Source organism: Taudactylus pleione, unplaced genomic scaffold, assembly GCF_031769625.1.
Source record: "Taudactylus pleione unplaced genomic scaffold, aTauple2 ptg002542l, whole genome shotgun sequence".
Classification (NCBI taxonomy): domain Eukaryota; kingdom Metazoa; phylum Chordata; class Amphibia; order Anura; family Myobatrachidae; genus Taudactylus; species Taudactylus pleione.
Genome location: NW_028286923.1, coordinates 353 through 25618, shown reverse-complemented (window position 1 = coordinate 25618; position 25266 = coordinate 353). Strand labels below are relative to the sequence as shown.

The 25266-nt window shown below is 44.8% G+C and overlaps 1 protein-coding gene and 1 pseudogene across 1 annotated transcript; one reads left to right on the top strand and one right to left on the bottom strand.

The window, feature by feature from the left end:
* Positions 1-150: 150 nt before the first annotated feature.
* Positions 151-21264, top strand: LOC148431268 (uncharacterized). The gene is made up of 4 exons (XM_088466135.1): positions 151-220; positions 2220-2370; positions 15032-15383; positions 18084-21264. The coding sequence occupies exons 2-4, from the start codon at positions 2293-2295 to the stop codon at positions 18989-18991; spliced, it is 1338 nt and encodes a 445-aa protein (XP_088322261.1). The 5' UTR covers positions 151-220; positions 2220-2292; the 3' UTR covers positions 18992-21264.
* LOC148431269 (lamina-associated polypeptide 2-like) lies at positions 7570-8459 on the bottom strand (annotated as a pseudogene).
* Positions 21265-25266: the final 4002 nt, after the last annotated feature.

The following is a 25266-nucleotide window of genomic DNA, read 5'->3' as shown; positions in this document are numbered from 1 at the left end:
CTACTATATGCCGCCTGATTGGCTTCTCGCTGCTGCCAATCACCGCCCTGAAGGGAATGAGAGGGCGGTCACTATGATAAGAGGGGCGGGGCAGACAGTAGCCATAGCTACAGGGAGATGAGAGGGGCGTTTCTTCTTCCAGAACAGCAACTTACGTTACTGGATACAGTGTCAGGAGGAGGAGGAGGCAGAGAGCGGCCATTGTTGTGTCTGGCAGCAGGTAATGGTGTTTATTTGTGTTATATAGGGGGAGCAGACTCCAATGTTATATATGACAGGTGATGCACTGCAGACTGTTGTTATTATAATACAGCTTTGGCGCTGCATTATCTTTATACAGGTAGGTTAGATTTCAGTGTTACATATATTACAGGTGGAGCAGACTCCAGTGTTACATATACAACTTAAGCAGACCTATGTGCTGCATTACCATCATACAGGTGGATCAGCTTCCAGTGTTTCATATACTACAGGTGGAGCAGACTCTTTTGTTACTTATCAAATACAGGTGGATCAGACATCAGTGTTGGTATAATACAGGTGGAGCAGACCCTGGTGTTACTATAATACAGCTGGAGCAGTCACTGCTCGGTGGGTAACAGACTATAGAGAAAGGGAGGTGTCCGGTGCACTCAGACCCCCCATACAGAACGTAGCAGCTGTAGCTGGTGGTCAGTACCCTCAGTAGGTGGTTATTAGTGTTACATATAATACAGGTGGAGCAGACCCTGGTGTTACATATAATACAGCTGGAGCAGTCACTGCTCGGTGGGTAACAGACTATAGAGAAAGGGAGGTGACCGGTGCACTCAGACCCCCCATACAGAACGTATCAGCTGTAGCTGGTGGTCAGTACCCTCAGTAGGTGGTTATTAGTGTGGAAGTGACAGAATACACAGAGAGACACCATAGTGTACACCGGGTGATGTATAAGATGCACAGACGTCCTCTGTAATAGGCCCTGCTGACTCCTCACCTGTCTGAGGCTTTCTTAGCTTTCTTTTCATTCCTCTAATTATTACCAACCTGTATGGAGCCGCCTCTGCTCCCAGCACTTTCTCTCTTACCATCATGTGTGTAAGGACCAGCGCCAGTCCTCAGGGATTCATGACAGTGCATGTTTTCCAGGTCTCCTTCCAGAATCACCAGTGAGATCATAAGTACCACCTATGGATCGTTTAGATTGTGTTAGTCAGTGATGCAGGCACCTCTGCTTCTGCAAGAAGATATGGAAAACATGCCCTTTTAAGAACCTTTCGGGGCTGGAGCTGGGAAACACTGTTCTAGATTCTCAGTTTGTAAGTGATTATCCTCCAAGAAATGCTTCAGCCTCTCCCCTGTGCTACATAAATATGGCCTGGAGAATTGTCACACATGGAACGTACATCCAACAGTGGTAGGCTTACTGTGGATTCCAGCATGATAGGGCATGCTGGGACTTATGGTCCCACTCCAGGTGCGGAGTCACAGACCATAAAACACTGCTGACACAGTAATTATTGCAGATGTGGGAGCAGAGAAAATAAGATGGGTGATTGTACACAAGTCGCCCAGATATTAGGAGACAGAGGAATAGGGCAGTAGTGGGGGAGAGAGGCTGGCTGGGAGATGTGGTGCGCTATCGGGGGCATATAATGGGGGAGGGGGAGCAGAGAAGTAGGGAGAGATGATGGGGGCAGAGACTTTATCCCAGGTTACTGGGGAGAATGACCTGAGGGTGGAATGAGGAGGAAAAGGTGGGTGGGCTGTGAGGGATCTGGCCTGGGGAAATATCTTGTCATATGGTGTTGTGTACTTGTGTATTTTATACTGTGTGTAGTAATCACTGGTTATCAGGTGTGTGACCTGTGTATAGTGATCAGTGTGTATCAGGTGTGTGACCTGTGTATAGTGATCAGTGTGTATCAGGTGTGTGACCTGTGTATAGTGATCAGTGTGTATCAGGTGTGTGACCTGTGTATAGTGATCAGTGTGTATCAGGTGTGTGACCTGTGTATAGTGATCAGTGTGTATCAGGTGTGTGACCTGTGTATAGTGATCAGTGTGTATCAGGTGTGTGACCTGTGTATAGTGATCAGTGTGTATCAGGTGTGTGAAATGGCTCAGGGAAGAGGAGGACTTAACAGGTATATATTACAAATACCCTGTGATATTTATTATAATATATTGATTACTCAGAGATACATGTAATCTGTGATGATTATTATATTTATTACTAGACACAAGAAGAACCAGAGAGTCTTTACTAGAAGTCATGTGAGGGTGAGACGTGTCCTGTATAAATCACTGAGGATGGACACAGACAGGACTCACATGACTGAGAGGATACTAAATCTAACCCTGGAGATCATCTACCTGCTGACTGGAGAGGTGAGGAGATCTGATAGTGTCACAGTGACATCACTTATATCTATAGTAATAATACAGGGACATGACTGGGGAGGTGAGGGGATCTGGGAGTGTCACAGTGACATCACTTATATCTATAGTAATAATACAAGGACATGACTGGGGAGGTGAGAGGATCTGAGAGTATCACAGTGACATCACTTATATACATAGTAATAATACAGGGACATGACTGGGGAGGTGAGAGGCTCTGGGAGTGTCACAGTGACATCACCTATATCTATAGTAATAATACAGGGACATGACTGGGGAGGTGAGAGGATCTGGGAGTGTCACAGTGACATCACTTTTATCTATAGTAATAATACAGGGACATGACTGGGGAGGTGAGGGGATCTGGGAGTGTCACAGTGACATCACTTATATCTATAGTAATAATACAGGGACATGACTGGGGAGGTGAGGGGATCTGGGAGTATCACAGTGACATCACTTATATCTATAGTAATAATACAGGGACATGACTGGGGAGGTGAGAGGATCTGGGAGTGTCACAGTGACATCACTTTTATCTATAGTAATAATACAGGGACATGACTGGGGAGGTGAGGGGATCTGGGAGTGTCACAGTGACATCACTTATATCTATAGTAATAATACAGGGACATGACTGGGGAGGTGAGGGGATCTGGGAGTGTCACAGTAACATCACTTATATCTATAGTAATAATACAGGGACATGACTGGGGAGGTGAGGGGATCTGGGAGTGTCACACTGATATCACTTATATCTATAGTAATAATACAGGGACATGACTGGGGAGGTGACTGCTGGGAATGGGACGTTATACAGTAACACCAGGGGATGTGTATGGGTGATGACTGGAGAGGTGACTGCTGGGAATGGGACATTATACAGTAACACCAGGGGATGTGTATGGGTGATGACTGGAGAGGTGACTGCTGGGAATGGGACATTATACAGTAACACCAGGGGATGTGTCTGGGTGATGACTGGGGAGGTGACTGCTGGGAATGGGACGTTATACAGTAACACCAGGGGATGTGTCCTGGTGATGACTGGAGAGGTGACTGCTGGGAATGGGACATTATACAGTAACACCAGGGCATGTGTCTGGTTGATGACTGGAGAGGTGACTGCTGGGAATGGGACATTATACAGTAACACCAGGGGATGTGTCTGGGTGATGACTGGAGAGGTGACTGCTGGGAATGGGACATTATACAGTAACACCAGGGGATGTGTCTGGGTGATGACTGGAGAGGTGACTGCTGGGAATGGGACATTATACAGTAACACCAGGGGATGTATCTGGGTGATGACTGGGGAGGTGACTGCTGGGAATGGGACGTTTTACAGTAACACCAGGGGATGTGTCCTGGTGATGACTGGAGAGGTGACTGCTGGGAATCGGACATTATACAGTAACACCAGGGCATGTGTCTGGTTGATGACTGGAGAGGTGACTGCTGGGAATGGGACATTATACAGTAACACCAGGGGATGTGTCTGGGTGATGACTGGAGAGGTGACTGCTGGGAATGGGACATTATACAGTAACACCAGGGGATGTGTCTGGGTGATGACTGGGGAGGTGACTGCTGGGAATGGGACATTATACAGTAACACCAGGGGATGTGTCTGGGTGATGACTGGAGAGGTGACTGCTGGGAATGGGATATTATACAGTAACACCAGGGGATGTGTCTGGGTGATGACTGGAGAGGTGACTGCTGGGAATGGGACATTATACAGTAACACCAGGGGAAGTGTCTGGGTGATGACTGTAACATTGCGTATGTCAGGTTCCTATAAGGTGTCGGGATGTCACTGTCTATGTCTCCATGCAGGAGGGGGAGATGTATTACACAGGGCTGTGGGGTCGGTGTTACTAATAGGAGTCTGACTTGAAGGTTTGGCTTCCCGACCCCACAGCCCTGATATCAAAGCTCCTAAAGAGTGGAGAGTTTCTCAGAGCAACCAATCAGCTGTGAGCTAGCATTTATCATATACATTCTATAAAATAAAAGGTGGATGTTGATTGGTTGCTATGGGCAACTTCTCTACTCGTTCACTCTTAAGAGGCTATGATAAATCTCCCCAAGGTCTCTTAGAAGCCTGGGGTCTGATTTAGACCTGTACACAAACCCGATGGTGGGTGGACGGCGCATGTACTGCGATATCACTGCCACCCCGGATTACAGTGCCCTGGACACCTTCGCCTGATTGACAGGCTGCATCCATTTGTGGGTGGGGGGTGGCCGTGTGGTCTTCTGTCCACACCTTCATCAGGTTTTAAGCTTTTGATATGTTTGCCTCTCAGGATGCTTCCTTTGGGCGGTGGATTCTCCTTTCTGCTCAAGAGCGTCCTCACCCTTAGGGAAAACTGCTTTACTGCCCATGGTATCCCTGTTTATCCTCATGGAGCCTGGAAGAAAATAAGAGTTATGATAGACTTACCTTAGTTAACTCTTTGTCTTCGAGGGTCTACAGGGCACCCACCCTGACACACCTTGCTTCAATGGGTAAATTTTTCTCAGGGTCACTGATTACCTCATCTTTGTGACAGTGTATCTGGTGTATAAGTTTGTGCCCCTTCCATACGTTGCACAGAAGTAATGACACAGGGATACAGGAAATGTGCACATAAGGTACCAGGGGTGGTAATAAGCCCCTATACTGGAGCAGAGGTAACTTTTTGGACAAAGGAAGCACAGCCCTCAGTGACAGAACTTAGCAGAGGCAGCTGGATGACCTCACTAGTCATTACCACTGGGATATATTATCCTCTGCTGATTCTCAGTGTGCGACACGTTCTCCACACAGCCATGTAATAAATGTATTATTATACTCACTGATAATTACATTTCATCATAGAGACCCCATGTCAGCCTTTACAATGGGATAACATCCCTCCCCCTATAGTTTAGATAGGACATTTTCTAGGGACAGTCCACCTGCTGGTATATATCCTCACTCCCCCCTTCCTCTGTGTCTTTCCAGTGTCTCCGTATAATTGGTTCCTGGAAAACACTACAAGGGGAGGATATTCTGAAGGCTGCCATGGGGTCTCTATGAAGAAATGGAATTATCGGTGAGTGTAATTTGCTACTTTCTTCTCTGATCCCCCCATGGCAGACATCACAATGGGAAATACCAAAGCAGAATAAGGGTCGGGTCAGTAACGCCAACAAGATACTTTATCATGCCAAGTTATTCAGCAAGTGCCCTGTGCAGAACATGACCCCCAAAGTGGGCGGTAGAAATATTAAGGGGTCTATGTACTAAGACTTCGAGAGAAAGAGGTAAAGTGGATGAAGATAAAGTACCAACCAATCAGCTCCTAAATGCCATTTTTCAAACAGCCTGTAAAGTGACAGGAGCTGATTGGTTGGAACTTTATCTCTCTATAAGGCTTAGTACAAAGACTCATAAGAGCATAATGTTTAGAGAACATATGAATTGAAGACCATGTGGCTGCTTCACACATATCCCTCACTGAAGCTTGAGTTTCCTTACCCATGAAGTAGCCATTGCCCTAGTTGAATGTGCCTTCATCACAACTGGAACCTTCCGACCGTCATTTTTGTACAGGAATATGATCAGCTCTCTAATCCATCTGGAAATGGTTTTGTGGGAGCATAACCTTTTATAATTCCACCTGGAATAACCAACAAGTGTTTGAATTTTCTAATATCTTTCATTGTTTCTCCAACGTTTGTCATTTTTCCTCCTTTTCATTCTGAGGCTCAGGATAAAATGAGGGTAATATGATCCCTTGATTCCAATTGAAAGATGTTACCACCTTAGGTAGAAAGGCTGGGTTTGTTCTCAATACCACCTTATCGGGCAGAACATTTAAGTAAATCAAGAATAATTATTCTCAGTGCTTGTTCCATGCCTAAGCTCAATTACCACCACACCTGCTGCAGAATCATTAAGAGGTAATTGCCCACCTCATACAAACACTAGACTAGACTATACAAATATAATTCTGCGCTGGTATGATTCATAACAAAATATTTATTCAATAATACATAAAATCAAGTAAGGTTGTTTTGCCCACAAAGGTTGCAACTCACTGAGAAGAAATACAATTTTCCAAGTCAGAAATTTTAATGGAACATCCTGTAAAGGTTGGAATGGATGCATCATTAGGGAATTTAAAGCCAAGTTCAAGTCCTAATGAGCTACAAAAGATTTGATGGTTGGACGGATTCTTTTAATAGCCTGGCAGAATCTTTTAATGAAATCTTCTTCTGACAGCCTTCTATCCAATAGGACACTCAATGCTGCTTGATAGGTGAAATTGTCTGACTTTTTGAAAACCTCTCATGTAGGAATTGCAAGACTTGCAGAGTTATTGGCTTGGTAACCTCCTCAGCAGACCCTTTCCAGGTAATAAATCTCTTCCAGACTTTATCATTTCTTCCCTGCTTGCAGCAGGACTTGGATTACTTGGTCGGTTAGGCCTTTATCCTTCAACTGGTTCCGCCTAATCTCCATGCCTTCAGAGTTTTTGTGGGTATGGGTGGTTAACTGGCCCCTGATGTAGAAGATCTGGCCTCACTGGCAGAGTCCACAGCTCCTGTACTGCCAAGAACATGGCAGTTGCAAACCACACTCTCCTTGGCCAGAAAGAAAGAATCGCCACTACCTCCACCTGGTCTTCTCATCTGTTTTAAAACTCAAGCTATTATTGGGAATGGCGGGAAGATATAACCCAGTTGGAACTTCCATTGTATTGAGAGAGCATCCACTGCTTTTGTCTCAGGAAGATAATATTTGGAAAATAAGTTTTCTACCTTCCTGTTGAGATGTGTTGCCATCAAGTCCACATCAGGCTGGCCAAATTTGTTTACAATCATTCGGAACACGTCGCCATTCATCTCCCGCTCTCCTGGAAGAAGAACTTTCCTGCTGAGGAATTCTGCCAATACATTCTGTTTCCCAGGCACATGCATTGCTGTTAGAGATTTCAGATTCTTTTCTGCCAATCTCATAATTTTTGCTGTGTCCTGCATTAATAAAATACTTCTTGTTTATGATTCAGATGCCCCATAACAGTTAGGGTTAGGCACTAAGGGGGGAGGGTTAGGTTTAGGATGCGGGGAGGGGGAGGTTAGGTTTAGGCACTGGGGAGGGAGGGTTAGGGTAGGGGTTAGTGTTACTATACTTACATATGGGTGTCAGGATTCTCACTGTTGAACTTCCACTGTCGGTATTTTGACCAGCGGCATCTTGACCGGCAGGAACTCATGGCCTATAAATTTTAGCCTCAATTGTTGTCTGGAGGATGTAGGCAAAGAAAATCTATTCCTTCTATCTTGCGGCAGCCTGACTGATTTTTCAAAAGATGATCTCTGTGTCATAGCATCAAGTTCAGCGCTAAATAGTAAGGTACCTTCAAACGGTAATGTTGCCAGCCTATTCGTGGAATGGGCATCTGCCACCCAAGCTCGTATTCATAAAGCTCTCCTTTCTGGTACACACCAGACACTAGAGACCTTGCTGAGAAAGATGTCACATCCAGAGATGCTTCACATAGGAATTCTATGGCCTTTTGCATAATCTACAAATGTCTCATTATATAAGGCTTAGAAATCTTCTCCTCTAGATCCATATGCATATTAGAACTCCGCAGCCTAAGGGACCTAGCTACTGAGGCTGTCGCCACTCCAGATTTTAAAGACGCCACAGAAGAAATGTGCAATCTTCTAAGAGAATTTTCCATTCTTCTGTCCATAGAACCACAAAATGTTGCACCATCTTCCCAGGGTATCGTAGTTCTAGAAGTCTGCCACAGCTGCATCTACCTTAGTCACTACACACCAATTAAGGAACTGATCACCCCTAAAGGGATACATATGCTCTATCCAGGACAATTTTTCTTGTCTCCTATCCAAATTCTGCCACTCCTTAGAAATTAACTCTTTCATTACTCTATGCACAGAAAATCATTGACCTTTTTCTATCCTATCCTCAAATAACGGATCGTGTTCCCCTGAAGGAACCACAGCTGCTTTATAATTCATGGTTTTCTAGATATTTTTTTTAGCATACTTTCAACCAGGTCAACATTAAACATTCTAGCTTATTCCCTTATCTCAACGGATTATTCACTGGAAATGTCACATAATTCATCTTCCAAAGGCTCCTCTGAGGAAACTGCACCATCATAATTTAGGGGGATGTAGTCAATTTACCTCCGATCAGGATGCCGGCAGTCAAAATCCCAGTGCTGGAATCCCAACATCAGTTGAGATGCCGACGCCTGGAATCCTGACAGCCAGCAGCCCGATCGTAAGTATAGCGGGCCGGGTAGTTGTTTGCAGCGGGGGAAGGTTATGTTTAGGCACCACGGGGAGGCTAGGGTTAGGCTGTGAAGAGGGGGGCTTAGGGTTATGCACCCCCAGGGGGAGTTAAGGTTAGGCACAAAGGGGGGAGGGTTAGGCACTAACCGGAAGAATTAGAGTTTGGGGTAGGGAGGGTTAGGATGCAGGAAGGAGGGTTAGGGTGTGAATGGGCTGGGTTGATACTTATCTGGCCCCTTTCGGGATTCTGAGCATCTGAATGCCGCTGTCGTTCTCCCATACCTATCCCTAATTTAGGATAGTTTGAGATCTAGACCTTTTTTTTCATAATTCTTTGATCATTCAAAATACAATTTAGTACATAAGAAAAAAACGGGTCAGAGAGACCCAATACAGACCAAATTTTATAAACAATACTAAACAAAGAAAAGAAAAATAAAAGCTACTCAAAATACTTGGTAGAAAAGAGAGGGGTAAACAGAGGGTAAGAGAGGAGGAAGGAGGGGGGAAGAGGAGACGACACATCTTCCAAAGAACCAATACATATCAAACATCTTCTGGACGGTAATCATCAGTCGTTGCCCATGGGTCGCTGTACAGAGTGTGTGGAAGAAAGAGGGGGACTATACTCAGCAGTCAGCCAAGGAGTCCAAACTTGAGAAAAAACAGGCCCTCGATCATGGAGGTAATAAGTTATCTCCTCCATGGTCGCAACATGCCAAATCTGATCCCTAAGTACAGAGAGGAGTGGTGGGGAGGTCTTTTTCCAATTTAGAGCGATAAGGGATTTTGCTGCTGCGAGGATGTGTGCAGCCAATTTTTTTTGAAAATTTGCCAATATTCGGGGGTGAATAGAACAATAAAAATATCCAAGGATCTTTTTGAAATTGGAGCTTCCAGAAGAGAATTTAGTAGTCCATGAACTCGCAAGTGGGTCGATGTTATGGACTGAGCATGCGCACGACGGAGGGAGCTCCGTCGTGCGCATGCGCCAGACGAGACGAGCGAAGGAAAGTCCTTCGCTCGTTGTGTCCGATCAAAGGGGGCGTGCTGTCAATGTTGATTGACAGCACGCCCCCTTTGGTGGGCGTGCCGGGGGCGTGCCTCCCTGACGGGGGCGTTCCCACGGGAACGCCTCCCGTCAGAAGCCGGCCCACTGACATCACTAGTGATGTCAGTGGGAGTGATTTTGGCTCTGATAGAGCCAAAATCACTCCGGAGCTTGCGGTTGAAAACCTCAACCGCAGGCTCCGGCTCGCAAATTCGATGGTCTCGACCATCGCGACCATCACAATGCACGCTCGTATAGCCTGTGGGTGGTGACCCACAGCTATACGAGCGTCCAGGAGGACGCTCCATGAAAATGGAGCCCGGCCCTCATTCAGAGCGTACGGCTCTGAATGAGGGCCATAGTGCCCCTGCAGCCACAGTCCCGCCAACAATCGGGTGAAGAAGATAGAAACATTCTATGAAGTCTTTCAGGAGTATAATACCACCTATAATAAATTTTATATGCAGTCTCCTTGATTTTGGTTGCAATAGAACTTTGGCTATCCCAGTCTCATGTCGCCCCAAGCCTCATCATTCGGAGGAGATCCAAGATCTGAGATCTAGACCTTTTAACACTCTGCATCCCCAAAAGCTCTTCTCTGGACACACAAGTTTTCTTCATCCATTCCATTGACTCCTGAAGCTGCTTAGACTGATTAGCAATAGAAACTGGATTGTCCTCACAATCCCCACACAAAGTTTTATCCAGAGTCCCAGGAAAAATCGTATCACAGACAGCACATGTTAAGGATAAATGCTTCTCCTTAGCCCCTTTTTTCTAGGTCCTTAAGTTACTGCAGACACACTGAATATAACAATAAAACCTGTCACTACCTAAAAATAACAGAGTAAAACCAAGCTCTTTAGAAAAGGACTTACCACTTTTGGGCATTATAATGCTTATGGGGAAAGGTTCTTTATCCATTTCTTAACAGAGGTTCAATCCAGTAAGCAGCTCAGTAGCAATTCACAGCCACAACTCCGTTACTATGTTTGCTCTGTGGTAGCCGGCGTCATCTATAAAGAGGCAGAGTTCCCTTGGTTAGCTGCTGCACATGCGCGACCTGACCCGCTCGGCATCCTGGGACACATCTAACCTGCTGTGCACTGTGGGTCTTCCACGATCCCTGAAGTAGCAGGGAACTGCTCTGTTCATACACCCGATGTCCTGGCTCTCCAGCAGCCACATGGGTAAGTCAAATGGCCGCTTGGATAGAAAGTTCCAGCCCCTCCAGCGGCAGTATGGGCAGGAATCTGAAAAGGCCACGCTCCCAACACCGTGGCCATTGTCCAGGGTGACTGTTAGTACACTCCCGGCAGCACACTTTTTGGGCAGGATTCTGTAAAGGCCACACTCCCAGGTGCTGTATTCTCTCCCTCGAGGTGCCACCCCGCACAGTCACGGGAAACACACCTATGCTGGCTAAAAAAGGGAGGTAACCCCTGACAGAAAAAAATAAACTTTCCTACACAATCTCCACTCACTACGAGACAGAAGAAAAGACACAGAGGGAAGAAGAGGAGTGAGGCTATATACCAGCAGGTGGGCGGTCCCTAGAAAACATCCTGTCTAAGCTATAGGAGGTGGGATGTTATCCCATTATAACGGTTGTCACGGGGGATCGTAGAAAAAAAATTATTAGTATGCAGCATATGTTGCTTTATATGTTTCTTTGTAGTCCTCGCTATTGTATAGCCTTTGTACGTCCTATGGTCAGGGCTGCCAAGGAGGACTAAAGGCGAAAACAGTGATTTATGTACCTGATAATTCCTATTTCTCCCAGCACTCCATGGCGGCCCAGTGTTCCCACCTATCTTGGTTCATATTATATATTTCTAGCTTGGGAAGTTTTTCAAAGACACAGGGCCTGATTCAGACGCGCTCGCAAGCGGGTCGATGTTTGGCCACTGCGCATGCGCACACCGGAGCTGGCTCCGACGTGCACATGTGCGAGACCCGGATAGCAACGGGCGCTCTGTCACTACAGGTCTCGCACCAAAGCGGGGCAGCTGTCGATTTTGATTGACAGCTTGCCCCATTTTGGAGGCGGGCAGGGGGGGTGGCTGGCCAAACGGAGGCGTTCCCGAAGGAACGCCTGCCATTTGGGGGCGGCCCCACTGACATCACGAGTGATGTCAGTGGGTGAGCTTCCGGCTCTAATAGAGCCGAAAGCGCACTGGGGCTTGCGGGAACGAGACCCTACCACAAGAGTCTAGTCGCTAGTCGCGATGGTCGAGACCATCACCTGGCCGCTCGCAATAGCTGTGGGTGGTCACCCACAGCTAAGCGACCGACCAGGAGACCGCACAAAAAAAAAAAGAAAAACGCCAGCTCTGAATCAGGCGCACAGTGTGTCAAATAACCTGGGTGTAAACTTAACCAGTGAGGTTAAGGGGAGGATTTCAGTGGCAATAGCGGGCAGACATACACCAGCTGGGACCTGTATACTATCTGCAGGAGGAGCAGAACAGGGTAGTCACACACCAGCTGGGATCTGTACACTATGTGCAGGAGGAGCAGGAGCCGGTAGTCGCACACTAGCTGGGATCTGTACACTGTATCAGCAGGAAGAGCAGAAGCGGGTAGTCACACACCAGCTTGGATCTGTACACTGTATCAGCAGGAAGAGCAGAAGCGGGTAGTCACACACCAGCTGGGATTTGTGCACTGTATCAGCAGGAAGAGCAGAAGCGGGTAGTCACACACCAGCTGGGATCTGTACACTGTATCAGCAGGAAGAGCAGAAGCGGGTAATTACACACCAGTTGGGATTTGTACACTGTATCAGCAGGAGGAGCAAACGCGAGTAATCACACACCAGCTGGGATCTGTACACTGTATCAGCAGGAGGAGCAGAAGCGGGTAGTCGCACACCAGCTGGGATCTGTACACTGTATCAGCAGGAGGAGCAAAAGCGAGTAGTCACACACCAGCTTGGATCTGTACACTGTATCAGCAGGAAGAGCAGAAGTGGGTAGTCACACACCAGCTGGGATTTGTGCACTGTATCAGCAGGAAGAGCAGAAGCGGGTAGTCACACACCAGCTGGGATCTTTACACTGTATCAGCAGGAGGAGCAAACGCGAGTAGTCACACACCAGCTGGGATCTGTACACTGTATCAGCAGGTGGAGCAGAAGCGGGTAGTCGCACACCAGCTGGGATCTGTACACTGTATCGGCAGGAAGAGCAGAAGCGGGTAGTCGCACACCACCTGGGATCTGTACACTGTATCAGCAGGAAGAGCAGAAGCGGGTAGTCACACACCAGCTTGGATCTGTACACTGTATCAGCAGGAAGAGCAGAAGCGGGTAGTCACACACCAGCTGGGATCTGTGCACTGTATCAGCAGGAGGAGCAAAAGCGAGTAGTCACACACCAGCTGGGATCTGTACACTGTATCAGCAGGAGGAACAGAAGCGGGTAGTCACACACCAGTTGGGATCTGTACACTGTATCAGCAGGAAAAGCAGAAGTGAGTAGTCACACACCAGCTGGGATCTGTGCACTGTATCAGCAGGAAGAGCAAAAGCGAGTAGTTACACACCAGCTGGGATCTATACACTGTATCAGCAGGAGGAGCAAACGCGAGTAGTCACACACCAGCTGGGATCTGTACACTGTATCAGCAGGAAGAGCAGACGCGGGTAGTCACATACCAGCTGGGATCTGTACACTGTATCAGCAGGAAGAGCAGAAGCGGGTAGTCGCACGCCAGCTGGGATCTGTACATGTATCAGCAGGAAGAGCAAAAGCGGGTAGTCACGCACTAGCTGGGATCTGTACACTGTATCCGCAGGAAGAGCAGAAGTGAGTAGTCACACACCAACTGGGATCTGTGCACTGTATCAGCAGGAAGAGCAAAAGCGAGTAGTTACACACCAGCTGGGATCTATACACTATCAGCAGGAGGAGCAAACGCGAGTAGTCACACACCAGCTGGGATCTGTACACTGTATCAGCAGGAGGAGCAAACGCGAGTAGTCACACACCAGCTGGGATCTGTACACTGTATCAGCAGGAAGAGCAGACGTGGGTAGCCACACACCAGCTGGGATCTGTACACTGTATCAGCAGGAAGAGCAGAAGCGGGTAGTCACACACCAGCTGGGATCTGTACACTGTATCAGCAGGAAGAGCAGAAGCGGGTAGTCGCACGCCAGCTGGGATCTGTACACTGTATCAGCAGGAGGAGCAAAAGCGAGTAGTCACACACCAGCTGGGATCTGTACACTGTATCAGCAGGAGGAACAGAAGCGGGTAGTCACACACCAGTTGGGATCTGTACACTGTATCAGCAGGAAGAGCAGAAGTGAGTAGTCACACACCAGCTGGGATCTGTGCACTGTATCAGCAGGAAGAGCAAAAGCGGGTAGTCACGCACCAGCTGGGATCTGTACACTGTATCCGCAGGAAGAGCAGAAGAGGGTAGTCACACACCAGCTGGGATCTGTACACTGTATCAGCAGGAAGAGCAGAAGCGGGTAGTCACACACCAGCTGGGATCTGTACACAGTGCAGAAACACCAGCACTTATGGATGTTTTCCAGTTAATATAAAGTGACCATGCTTCTGTCTCCACACTCTGGTCCTCATTCAGAGGCGGTCGGAGGATGCAAGCGGTCGCTCAGAAACTGGGCGACCGCTTGCATCCTGACCGGCCGCCTCTGTTTCAGTCGTTAGGCTGTGGGTTTACACCCACAGCTCTAATGACCGCTAGGGTGATGGTCGCGATGGTCAGCGACCATCGGGGCTTACGACGAGACCCTAGGGTAGGGTCTCACTTGTCGTAAGCCCTGGAGAGCTTCTGGCTCTGTCAGAGCCGGAAGCTCTCCACTGACATCACTAGTGATGTCAGTGGGGCCTCCCCCAAACGGCAGGCGTTCCCATGGGAACGCCTCCGTTTGGGCTGCCACCCCCCCAGCCCACCTTCCAAACGGGGCGAGCTGTCAATCAACATCGAAAGCTCGCCCCCTTTGGAAAGAGACCCGCTACGACCGGCGCTGTCGGTCGTAGCGGGTCTCACGCATGCGCACGAAGGAGCCGGCTCCCTCGTGCGCATGCGCACTGGACAAACATCGAGGCGGCCGTTCGGTCGTAGATCGTACGGCCGCCTCTGAATGAAGCCCACTGTACCTCATAGTATCCAGTGTCCCTCAGAGGACTGAGATAGAAGGATACATAATGTAAGTATAGAAATCCAATATTTTATTTTCTGACCTGTGTGCATCTAATACACAAATATTCTTAATGGAACATACATTTTTAATGTGTTATTATTTTATGGGTCATTTAGAGTGAAGATCTGACTGATATCAAAGTAGAAGATGTAGAGGGAGAAGAAAAGACGTATGTGACTGATATGAAGACAGAAGATATAGAGGGAGAAGAAGAGATGTATGTGACTGATATCAAAGTAGAAGATGTTGAGGGAGAAGAAAAGACGTATGTGACTGATATGAAGGCAGAAGATATAGAGGGAGAAGAAGAGATGTATGTGACTGATATCAAAGTAGAAGATATTGAGGGAGAAGAAAAGACGTATGTGACTGATATAAAGGCAGAAAATATAGAGGGAGAAGAAGAGACGTATGTGAGAAGTGATCAGCAGTGTAAGAAGGAGGAAATCCCTACAGATATCAGCACAGGTGAGTAATAAACACTTATTACAGAATAGTCACATTCTCTGCACCATGATATAGTGTTCAGTTAGATTTTAACCATCTTATTATATGTGTGGAGTTTGTGTGTTCTACCCGTTTTGAGTGGATTTCCTTTCAAATCCCCCAAAAATACTGGTATGTTAATTGACTTCTCACACAATGCACCTGTGTGTTCGGGTATTTAGATAGTAAGCTCCAATGTGTGTGGCACATGTTAATAACTACATATCTTGCATATAGCACTAAGATTGGCTTATTATAAGTAAACATGAATAATAATTCAGTCACTACAATCTCTTATTCTACACCCTCCTCTGCCCCTATTATAATCCTGCTTTCCTCCCTTACATCATGTCACTGTGTGTTACCAGACCAGAGATCTGACCAGTCTCCTCCCCACACTCTCTGGTGTATGTCATACATCAGGAGCCATCAGCCTCTATTATACTCCTGCTCTCCCCCTCACATCATGTCACTGTGTTACCTGCCCAGAGATCTGACCAGTGTCCTCCCCACACTCTCTGCTGTATCTCATACATCAGGAGCCATCAGCCCCTATTATACTCCTGCTCTCCCCCTCACATCATGTCACTGTGTGTTACCAGCCCAGAGATCTGACCAGTCTCCTCCCCACACTCTCTGGTGTATCTCATACATCAGGAGCCATCAGCACCTATTATATTCCTGCTCTCCCCCTCACATTATGTCACTGTGTGTTACCAGCCCAGAGATCTGACCAGTCTCCTCCCCACACTCTCTGGTGTATCTCATACATCAGGAGCCATCAGCACCTATTATACACCTGCTCTCCCCCTCACATCATGTCACTATGTGTTACTAGCCCAGAGATCTGACCAGTCTCCTCCCCACACTCTCTGGTGTATCTCATACATCAGGAGCCATCAGCACCTATTATATTCCTGCTCTCCCCCTCACATTATGTCACTGTGTGTTACCAGCCCAGAGATCTGACCAGTCTCCTCCCCACACTCTCTGGTGTATCTCATACATCAGGAGCCATCAGCACCTATTATACTCCTGCTCTCCCCCTCACATCATGTCACTATGTGTTACTAGCCCAGAGATCTGACCAGTCTCCTCCCCACACTCTCTGGTGTATCTCATACATCAGGAGCCATCAGCCCCTATTATACTCCTGCTCTCCTCCTCACATCATGTCACTGTGTGTTACCAGCCCAGATATCTGACCAGTCTCCTCCCCACACTCTCTGGTGTATCTCATACATCAGGAGCCATCAGCCCCTATTATACTCCTGCTCTCCTCCTCACATCATGTCACTGTGTGTTACCAGCCCAGAGATCTGACCAGTCTCCTCCCCACACTCTCTGGTGTATCTCATACATCAGGAGCCATCAGCCCCTATTATACTCCTGCTCTCCTCCTCACATCATGTCACTGTGTGTTACCAGCCCAGATATCTGACCAGTCTCCTCTCTCTGGTGTATCTTGTATATCAGTACATGGGATGTCACTATAATGATTAAATCACTGGCTAAGGTAATGAGACCCCATGATCCTTCTCATGCACAGCTACATGTAATAGCCATTATCTTACTTGAGTAATATGTGACTGATTTTCAATGTGCTGCATACTACACATCACAATGCACACGTCACATGAACTCCACCTTCTCACACACACACAGAGCTATAACCACACACCCGTCATTGCACAATGGCTTCCTCCAGTCTCTCTGCTTAGATGCTCTGTACTGTTGCGCTTTATCTGCTGACCTGTCTCTGAATCCTGCTCTGTCCTTCTGTTTTGCTTTTTCTGCTGTTGCCCGTCTGTGCCCTGCGCCTTTCTAGTACCCTGTCCCTCTGCCTCCCCCGCGTTACACCTGTGCCATTCCCCTACCCTGTTCTGCTGCCTCCCCCGCTCTGTGCCCTGCGCCATTCCGTTACCCTGTCCTGCTGCCTCCTCCACTCTGTGCCCTGTGCTATTCCCCTACCCTGTTCTGCTGCCTCCCCCACTCTGTGCCCTGCGCCATTCCGCTACCCTGTCCTGCTGCCTCCCCTCTCTGTGCCATGTACCATTCCCCTACCCTGTGCTGCTGCCCCCCGCTCTGTGCCGCCATCATTCTGTGTTGCTCTGTCCTATCGCTCTCCTTCCCTCTCAGCGGTTATATACAGTGACTCATTACCCTAATTTAGTAACATGACTCTGGTGGGGCTACTCTCCCTGAGGATGACCAGAGGACCATATAGAGGCTGATTTTACTACATATATATCCTGGGGAACTTTGTGTAGTGACGCAGTTGGTGATTAGCCCACATGTTTCCCGTGTGTATGTGTGAGGGCGGTATAGATGGATATTGTGGCTAATGAGGCTTCCTGCTCTGTGATGAAGGCTAGGGAACGTTACCCAGCAAAGTCTGCATTCGGGGTGAGATTTCCATTGGTGATGTACCATCTTCATATCTATGTGGAGTTTGTATGTTTTTCCTTCAAACCCTCCAAAAATCATAGTGGTAGGTTGCTTGGCTTCTGACACAAAATTATCTTAGTGTGGGTACATGTGTATCCATGTGGTAGGGATTCTAGATTTTAAACTCCACTGGGGCAGGGACTGATGTGAACGGACAAATATTCTTTGTAAAGTGCTGGTAATGTGTGTGAGCTGTATAAAGATCTCATAATACATTTATTGTATTCCCAGCAGATGGACGCACAAGCAGGAATGACTTGGAGGGAGATCTCATCTTGTCTACAGATATTAAGATAGAAGATAACATCACACAGGAATCTCCAGGAGACAAATCAGTTATACTTAATAAACATCCAGTACCTCACAGTGCAGATATATCATCTGATCCCTCTAATCATGAGGACTGTTCTCCTGATACCTCAGCTTTTGTTACACATAGTGCAGCTCATACACCTGCTACAGTGTTTGCCTGTTCTGAGTGTGGGAAATGTTTTACATGTAAATTGTTTCTTCTTACACATGAGAGACGTCACACAGGTGAGAGGCCATTTCCATGTCCTGAGTGTGGGAAATGTTTTACACGGAAATCACATCTTGTTAGACATGAAAGACATCACACTGGTGAGAGGCCATTTCCATGTCTTGAGTGTGGGAAACGTTTTACACGGAAATCACATCTTTTTACACATCAGAGATGTCACACAGGTGAGAAGCAATTTCCATGTTCTGAATGTGGCAAATGTTTTACACGGAAATCAGTTCTTGTTGAACATCAGAGAAGTCACACAGGTGAGAAACCATTTCCATGCTCTGAGTGTGGGAAATGTTTTACACAGAAATCACATCTTGTTACACATAAGAGACATCACACAAATGAGAAGCAATTTCCATGCTCTGAGTGTGGGAAATATTTTACACGGAAATCATATCTTGTTAGACATGAGAGAATTCACACAGGTGAGAAACCATTTCCATGTTCTGAATGTGGGAAATGTTTTACACAGAAATCAGATCTTGTTACACATCAGAGAAGTCACACAGGTGAGAAACCATTTCCATGTTCTGAGTGTGGAAAATGTTTTACACAAAAATTGCATCTTGTTAGACATCACCTATCACATAGGAGAAAAGCATTTTTCTGAGCTGATACAAAACAGCGTTGTAGCAACACTCCAGCCACACAGTAACAGTTTAAGTTATCCATCCGCAGATAATTGGGATGTGTGTCAATATAAAAAGAGGAGGGCTATACAGTGCTAGAGAAAACTAAACAATGATACATAATTAATATAGGGCTTGATAAAGATGCAATAAAAATTTATAGTATTTAATAGTAACACCCCTAGGGGCAGTGGCAGATTTCACTATCTGTGTCATCAGTAGGTGATCTGGATGTGCTAACTGAATTCGCTTCACTAAGATGGTTTCAACTAATTAAACTCATCACTATCACCTGATATCTCTGTGGTCTTCTAGACTAGATAGACAAGAGTCACCGGGTCCTACCGACCCCCAAGATATGTTATAATCCTCTGTGTGACTTCACTTATGTGATTTTATACCTTTTTGTTTATATGTGTATGTATGTATATTATTTATTTATTATCAGTTACTTATATAGCTCGCACACACATTCTGGAATGCTTTGAATATTTGGCCATTCACATCAGTGGATATTACACTATATTCCCTACCATTTGCTTACACACTAGAGTTCATTTTGTTTGGAGCCAATTTACCTACCAGTATATTTTTGGAACTTTGGGAGGAACCCGGAGTACCCGGAGAAGACCACGCAATCACAGGGAGAATATACAACCTCCACACAGTTAGGGCCATATTAAGAATTGAAGCCATGACCTCAGTGCTGTGAGGCAGTAATGCTAACCATTACACCATCTGTGTATGTATATATTATATATCAGTATGATTCCATATTCGAATATACCAAGATATCTTACGGGAGGTTCTCATTATGCCTAAATCTAAGCTATCCATATTCTACATAATTACAGATGAAGGTTTCAATACGGACGTAGGATGAATAATAATTGAATAACTTGGTTATATTGTATATTTAATAGATCACTAAAGATTAAGGAGGGAATTCAATTAGCCGCTTTTTGCTCCATAGGAAAAATCCACAAAAAGTTTTCAGCACCTCCTGAGTAGGTGATAAAAAGTGCACAACTCCTATTTTAGGCCAAAAATGTCAGGACTTGGTTTAGAGCCACTGGGACACCCTCCTGTATGACTAATTAGGAAAAAAGAATGTTATAATTAGCTTAATTTGGCCAATATTGACATGTTGGAAAAAGTGGGTTTAAAGTAGTGGGACAGGTTTTTTGGGGGGGCTGTATGGATGGGACAGGTGTTTTTTAGTTTGCAGATAGGCGTTACAAGTGTATTTTTAATGTTTTTTAAAAGTTGCCTATAAGAACCCAAAAATATACTTATATGCATTTTTATGCCCCCCCCCCCCCCAATGAAAGCAGAACATTTATTTTGCAGGAAAAAAACTTACTGTCATTATTTAACTGTTTTAGAAACGTGCCTATAACAGTCATTCACCCTTTATAAGAACCCCAAATGCTTCTATTAGGGCCACTAATACACTTTTATATTATTATCCTACATCACTTTGCCTTTTTGGGGTACAGGCAGATTTACCTATTTTTTTCTTATAATTATCCTGGCAAAATACATGAAAGATGATCACGTGTGTGCGGCTTTGTGACTTTTGTAATAGATCTGTGCGAATAATGGGGCGAGCATAGCAGAAAGACGAAATGATCGCACAAACGTCATGAAGTGTGCGATAACTTAACACCCGTTAAGTTAAAGCAATATCGTGAGTAATTGAATTCACCCCTAAGTCTCCGATAGGGACCTAGGATGAATATTAATTTGCTATATGTATATAATATACTGTGGTGAGAGGGGTTGTCTCTCATCTTAATTGCCCACATTCTGGTAGGATCAACTCCCTCCAAGGGAGAGGAAAACAAGATTAGCACATTCTGCACCTACAAAAGAAGTTTGGAATTCCAGGTTTTCTGGGCTGCACAGCTCAAACTGGTAATATAGAATTCCGGGTTTTCCTGGTCTCCCAGAGCCACTAGGAAGTCAGCAGCATAGGAAGGGTTTAAAACTCTCACACACCTATTGCTCATTGCTCCTGATGCTGGATAAGCTAGCCAGGCGATAGACAGGGGGTGGTGGTTAGCATTAAGTTGCCAGGATCTGGAAGGTCAAAGGGGTATGCTGGGAGAGCATGCCCAAATTGTGGCTGCAAGCCACTGCTGACTGATTAGCACAAGGAGTGCTGAGACTTTTATGTTTGTTTTTGTTATGTGCCTGTATGTGCCCAGGCCTAACCCCATGTATGCTAAGCTGCAGTATCTGCTACCATTAAAATGACATTGCTTTACCAAGTACCCGCCTGTCTGGAGTCCTCATTTCAATCCCCGTTGTACAATTTTATACTGTAATATATATATATATATATATATATATATATATATTAATCAGTTCAAGGTCTGGCACTCCAATTGGCTTTCAATGCTACTGCAGGTGCCCTCACAAATACTGAGATAATAACCATAAAGGCGCGGCACTCCAGGCATAAACTAGAAATGATCACAGCTACGGAGATACTTTCTCAACATTTCAATATATTTATCATATTGTCATCAGGATAAATAAGTAACAAAACAACATACCTTATATACCTTATCCACCACGTGTAATGGTGGCTTCCAGGCTGGGATCACATTCCCGCCCCAGCAGCATCCTCATTGTAGACCTCATCAACAAAGAACGCTACAATGATACAGAAGTGTTTACCCATCACCATGGTTACAAAGTTAAAGGAACAGCAAAATCAAGTAACATAGCTATACAAAAATATACATTGTAGCAGAGATGAGGCTTATAGACACCATCACTATATCTCACTCCATACAATGTAATATCATAAAACATATGTCCTATAGTTTAATGGTTACATCGCTTCACTAAAATACACTTTGCAATTTTATTGGAAACATGAATATGGGATACTATCATTCAATCCTTTAGGGTGATGTATCCATCTCGCCTCTATAATAACTTAAGAGGGCGATTCCCACCTCTTAACGATGGAAACTCAATCATTCAATATCTGAGACTACTTAGCGCATGTTTAAATTCCTGGAAGTGGCGCGCAACAGTTTGCTCACTCCCACCACTTGTAAGTGCGGCACGAATAGCCGCTCTATATTCTCCCATGCGTTCTTTACATTTTTGTTCAGTTTTACTGATATAGCTCAGCCCACATGGACAAATTATTCGATAAACTACAAAAGTGGAATCATAATTAAAGTAATGTCGTATTTTAAACATTTTACCCATATGGGGGTGTGCAAATGTATCCCCAGTTAATAAATTCTGGCACTTAATGCATGTACATTTAAAGCAGCCTAATTTAGTTCTGCGCAGAAAGTATTGTTTCACTGCACTTTAGTTGAAATTTCAGTTTTTATTAAAATGTCTCTGAGATTACGGCCTCTGGAATAACATTAAATTATAATCAGGCACATGAGCTGCCTCATCTGAGTGGACTATAAACCAAACCTTTTTTAGCCATTTTGTTGATAATATATGAAGCAGAATGGTATTTATTAACCAATGGAAATTTTGCTAGATCTTCTACTAGTCTGGTTTCTGCAGTAATGTTTGTCTTTCCAGAGCTAATACTTTATTTTTACATGTATACAGGTTATTTCTATCATATCCCCTTTTTAGATTTTTTTTTATTAATGAGTCAATTTGTAGTTCCGCTGTACCTATATCACTATTTTTTCGTCTAATCCGAATCAACTGGGAATATTGTAAGCCATTGATAAGGCTCCCAGGGTGACAACTTTGAGCTTTCAAAAATGTGTTGCGATCGGTAGGTTTGGAATATACGGTGGTTTTAATATGCTTATCTAGAATTACAAGGTTTACATCAAGAAAATCAATATTATTACAACTAAATTGATATGTGAATTTCACTAGGCTGTCTGAGCTATTATGATCATCTGTCAGATCACAAATAATTTGTTTATCTCCACACGAAAGAATTAAGAGATCATATATGAATCTACTAAACAGTAAAATTTGATCAACCATTTTCTTATTTGCAAAACAATATTTGATGTTCAACTGCAAACATGAATATATTTGCATATGATGGAGCCACATCAGAACCCATAGCGCAGCCTTGAGTTTGAAGAAAAAAATGGTCATCATACACAAAATAATTATTATTCAAAAGCAAATCAAATAAAGTATAATCTCAATTTGTGTCATGTCATAATTACTTTCTTGATGTAAAAAAAATCTTAAGACATAAGGCCCATGTCATGCGGAATTATGGTATATAGATTGGTAACATCAACACTAAAGAACCAACATTCATCAGGAAGTTCTGATAGTGTACCCAGTTTATTCAACAATCTAGTTGTATCCAAAAGAAATGTAGGTTATTTTTTAATTAATGGTTGAAGTAGAGAGTCCAAAAATGTCACTGTGGGCTGAAATAAAGAGCCTTGGGCTGACACAATTGGGCGACCTGGAGGCGGGTCTAAGCCCTTATTTATTTTAGGGATAGTAGAGTTGGTACTCGAGGAAATTCTGGTAACAATATTTCTTTGATTTGTTCAGTAACAAGACCACAATCCACTGCTAATGTATTAGTTATGAGTATTAAACAGCTTTTTCTTACAGATGTTAGTTGGATCGCCACTAAGTTTCTTATAAACCAATGGTTCCGGTAATTGTCGCACAATTTCTTTGTTATAGTCTGCTAAATCTTGAAGTACAATGGCGCCCCCTTATCAGCGGGGCGAATTATCGGTTTATTGTTGCGTGACAGATTGTTTAAGGCCTGCCGTTCCAATGTAGACAAATTAGGATGTGGTGGTGGTATTATTTTCATATTGTTTTTTACTTCCGGTTCCAATAAACTAGAAAAAGTTTTTATACTCAGATTGTGTGACTGAGGCTCAAACGATGATTTATTTTTAAATTTTTTAGCTGTTGTGGGATCGGGTTTGTAGTTAATGTTTTCTCATCCTTAATTCTTTTAACTTCAACTTGCATGTTAGTTCACGTTTCCCAATATTCCATGTAAATTCATCAAAATTTGTGTTGGGTACAAACGATAGTCCTTTAGATAATAAACTATATTCACTATCGGACAGATCGTAGGAGGAAAGGTTAAAAATGACGTCTTCCTGGATAGTGGTGGACGTCTCACCCATCCCCTGCCTCTTATACTGTTGCCCCCTTCTCATGAATTACAAGAGAAAAGTCTATTTGCGCTAATAAGATACCATTTATTTTTAAATAAAAATAGAATAATCGGGGGGTCTGATGTTCACTAAAAAATATATATACATTTATTAGTATATTTTATATGCAATGTATATTTATTGACTAGAATATGACTAGCCATAATGTAAACATTAATAATTAGACATGTAACACATACATAAATACCAACAAATACCGAAAATAAAAAAAAATACGTACAACCAATACATTCGTTAATGTTTACGTTATGGCTAGTCATATTCTAATCTAGTCAGTATCAACTAGTTCCCAGATCTGCCGGCCATCCACTTGTACCATCATACAGGACAGGGTGGTTTCTGCCGGAGAGATGGTCTCTGCAGCCATGCTGACCATAGATTGGGTTACTTTCCCAGCGCTGCAATCCATCATTTCACCCTATTTCGGACAGTCCCACCGCATATTACAGGACTCACCGCAGTTGAAACACACCACAGGAAACAGGGTTTTGTCCTTAGCAACGGGTACCAGGGTTCTGGGCTTCGGCACTGGTTGCCACCCTTGCTTAGTTTTGGTTAATTTTCCGAAGGTAGAATTCCGCTCAACCACCACAGCTAACTCCTCAAATGTCTGGGGGTCAGCTTGCAGGGCCCAGTGTTGTACCCCACGGTCTAATAACAGTATAGCATGGTCTAAGGCAACAATTTCTACTATGCATAGCGCTGCATGATTTTCTGGCTGTAACCACCCTTTCATACTTAGCCGGTTGAACTCTGGGAGGCACAGAGGGGTTCAGCCACCCATCATGGAACTCCTGTGCTTTACTGGGGCCAATCACCTCAACCCTGCTAAGAATGGCCTGCTTTAGATGAGGATATGAGCTAGCCTCCGCTACCGTCAGGTCAGTATAGGCTCGCTGTGATTCCCCTGTGAGACAGGGAGCTAACCGGGCAGCCCATTCCTCCTCTGGCCACTTTAATCGGGCGGCGGTACGTTCAAAAGTGCACAAGAATGTCTCAATATCACTTGAAGCTGTGCAAAACTTCACGTTCCTGCCACCTTTTCTTATTTCCCTCATCTCTTCATACAGTAGCTGGAT

Excerpts from the sequence above, each read along its gene's own strand:
- LOC148431268 (XM_088466135.1), top strand. The coding sequence starts at position 2,293 with ATGGACACAGACAGGACTCACATGACTGAGAGGATACTAAATCTAACC. Across the intron at positions 2,371-15,031 it reads TCTACCTGCTGACTGGAGAG|AGTGAAGATCTGACTGATAT; the intron begins GTGAGGAGATCT and ends TGGGTCATTTAG. Across the intron at positions 15,384-18,083 it reads CCCTACAGATATCAGCACAG|ATGGACGCACAAGCAGGAAT; the intron begins GTGAGTAATAAA and ends TATTCCCAGCAG.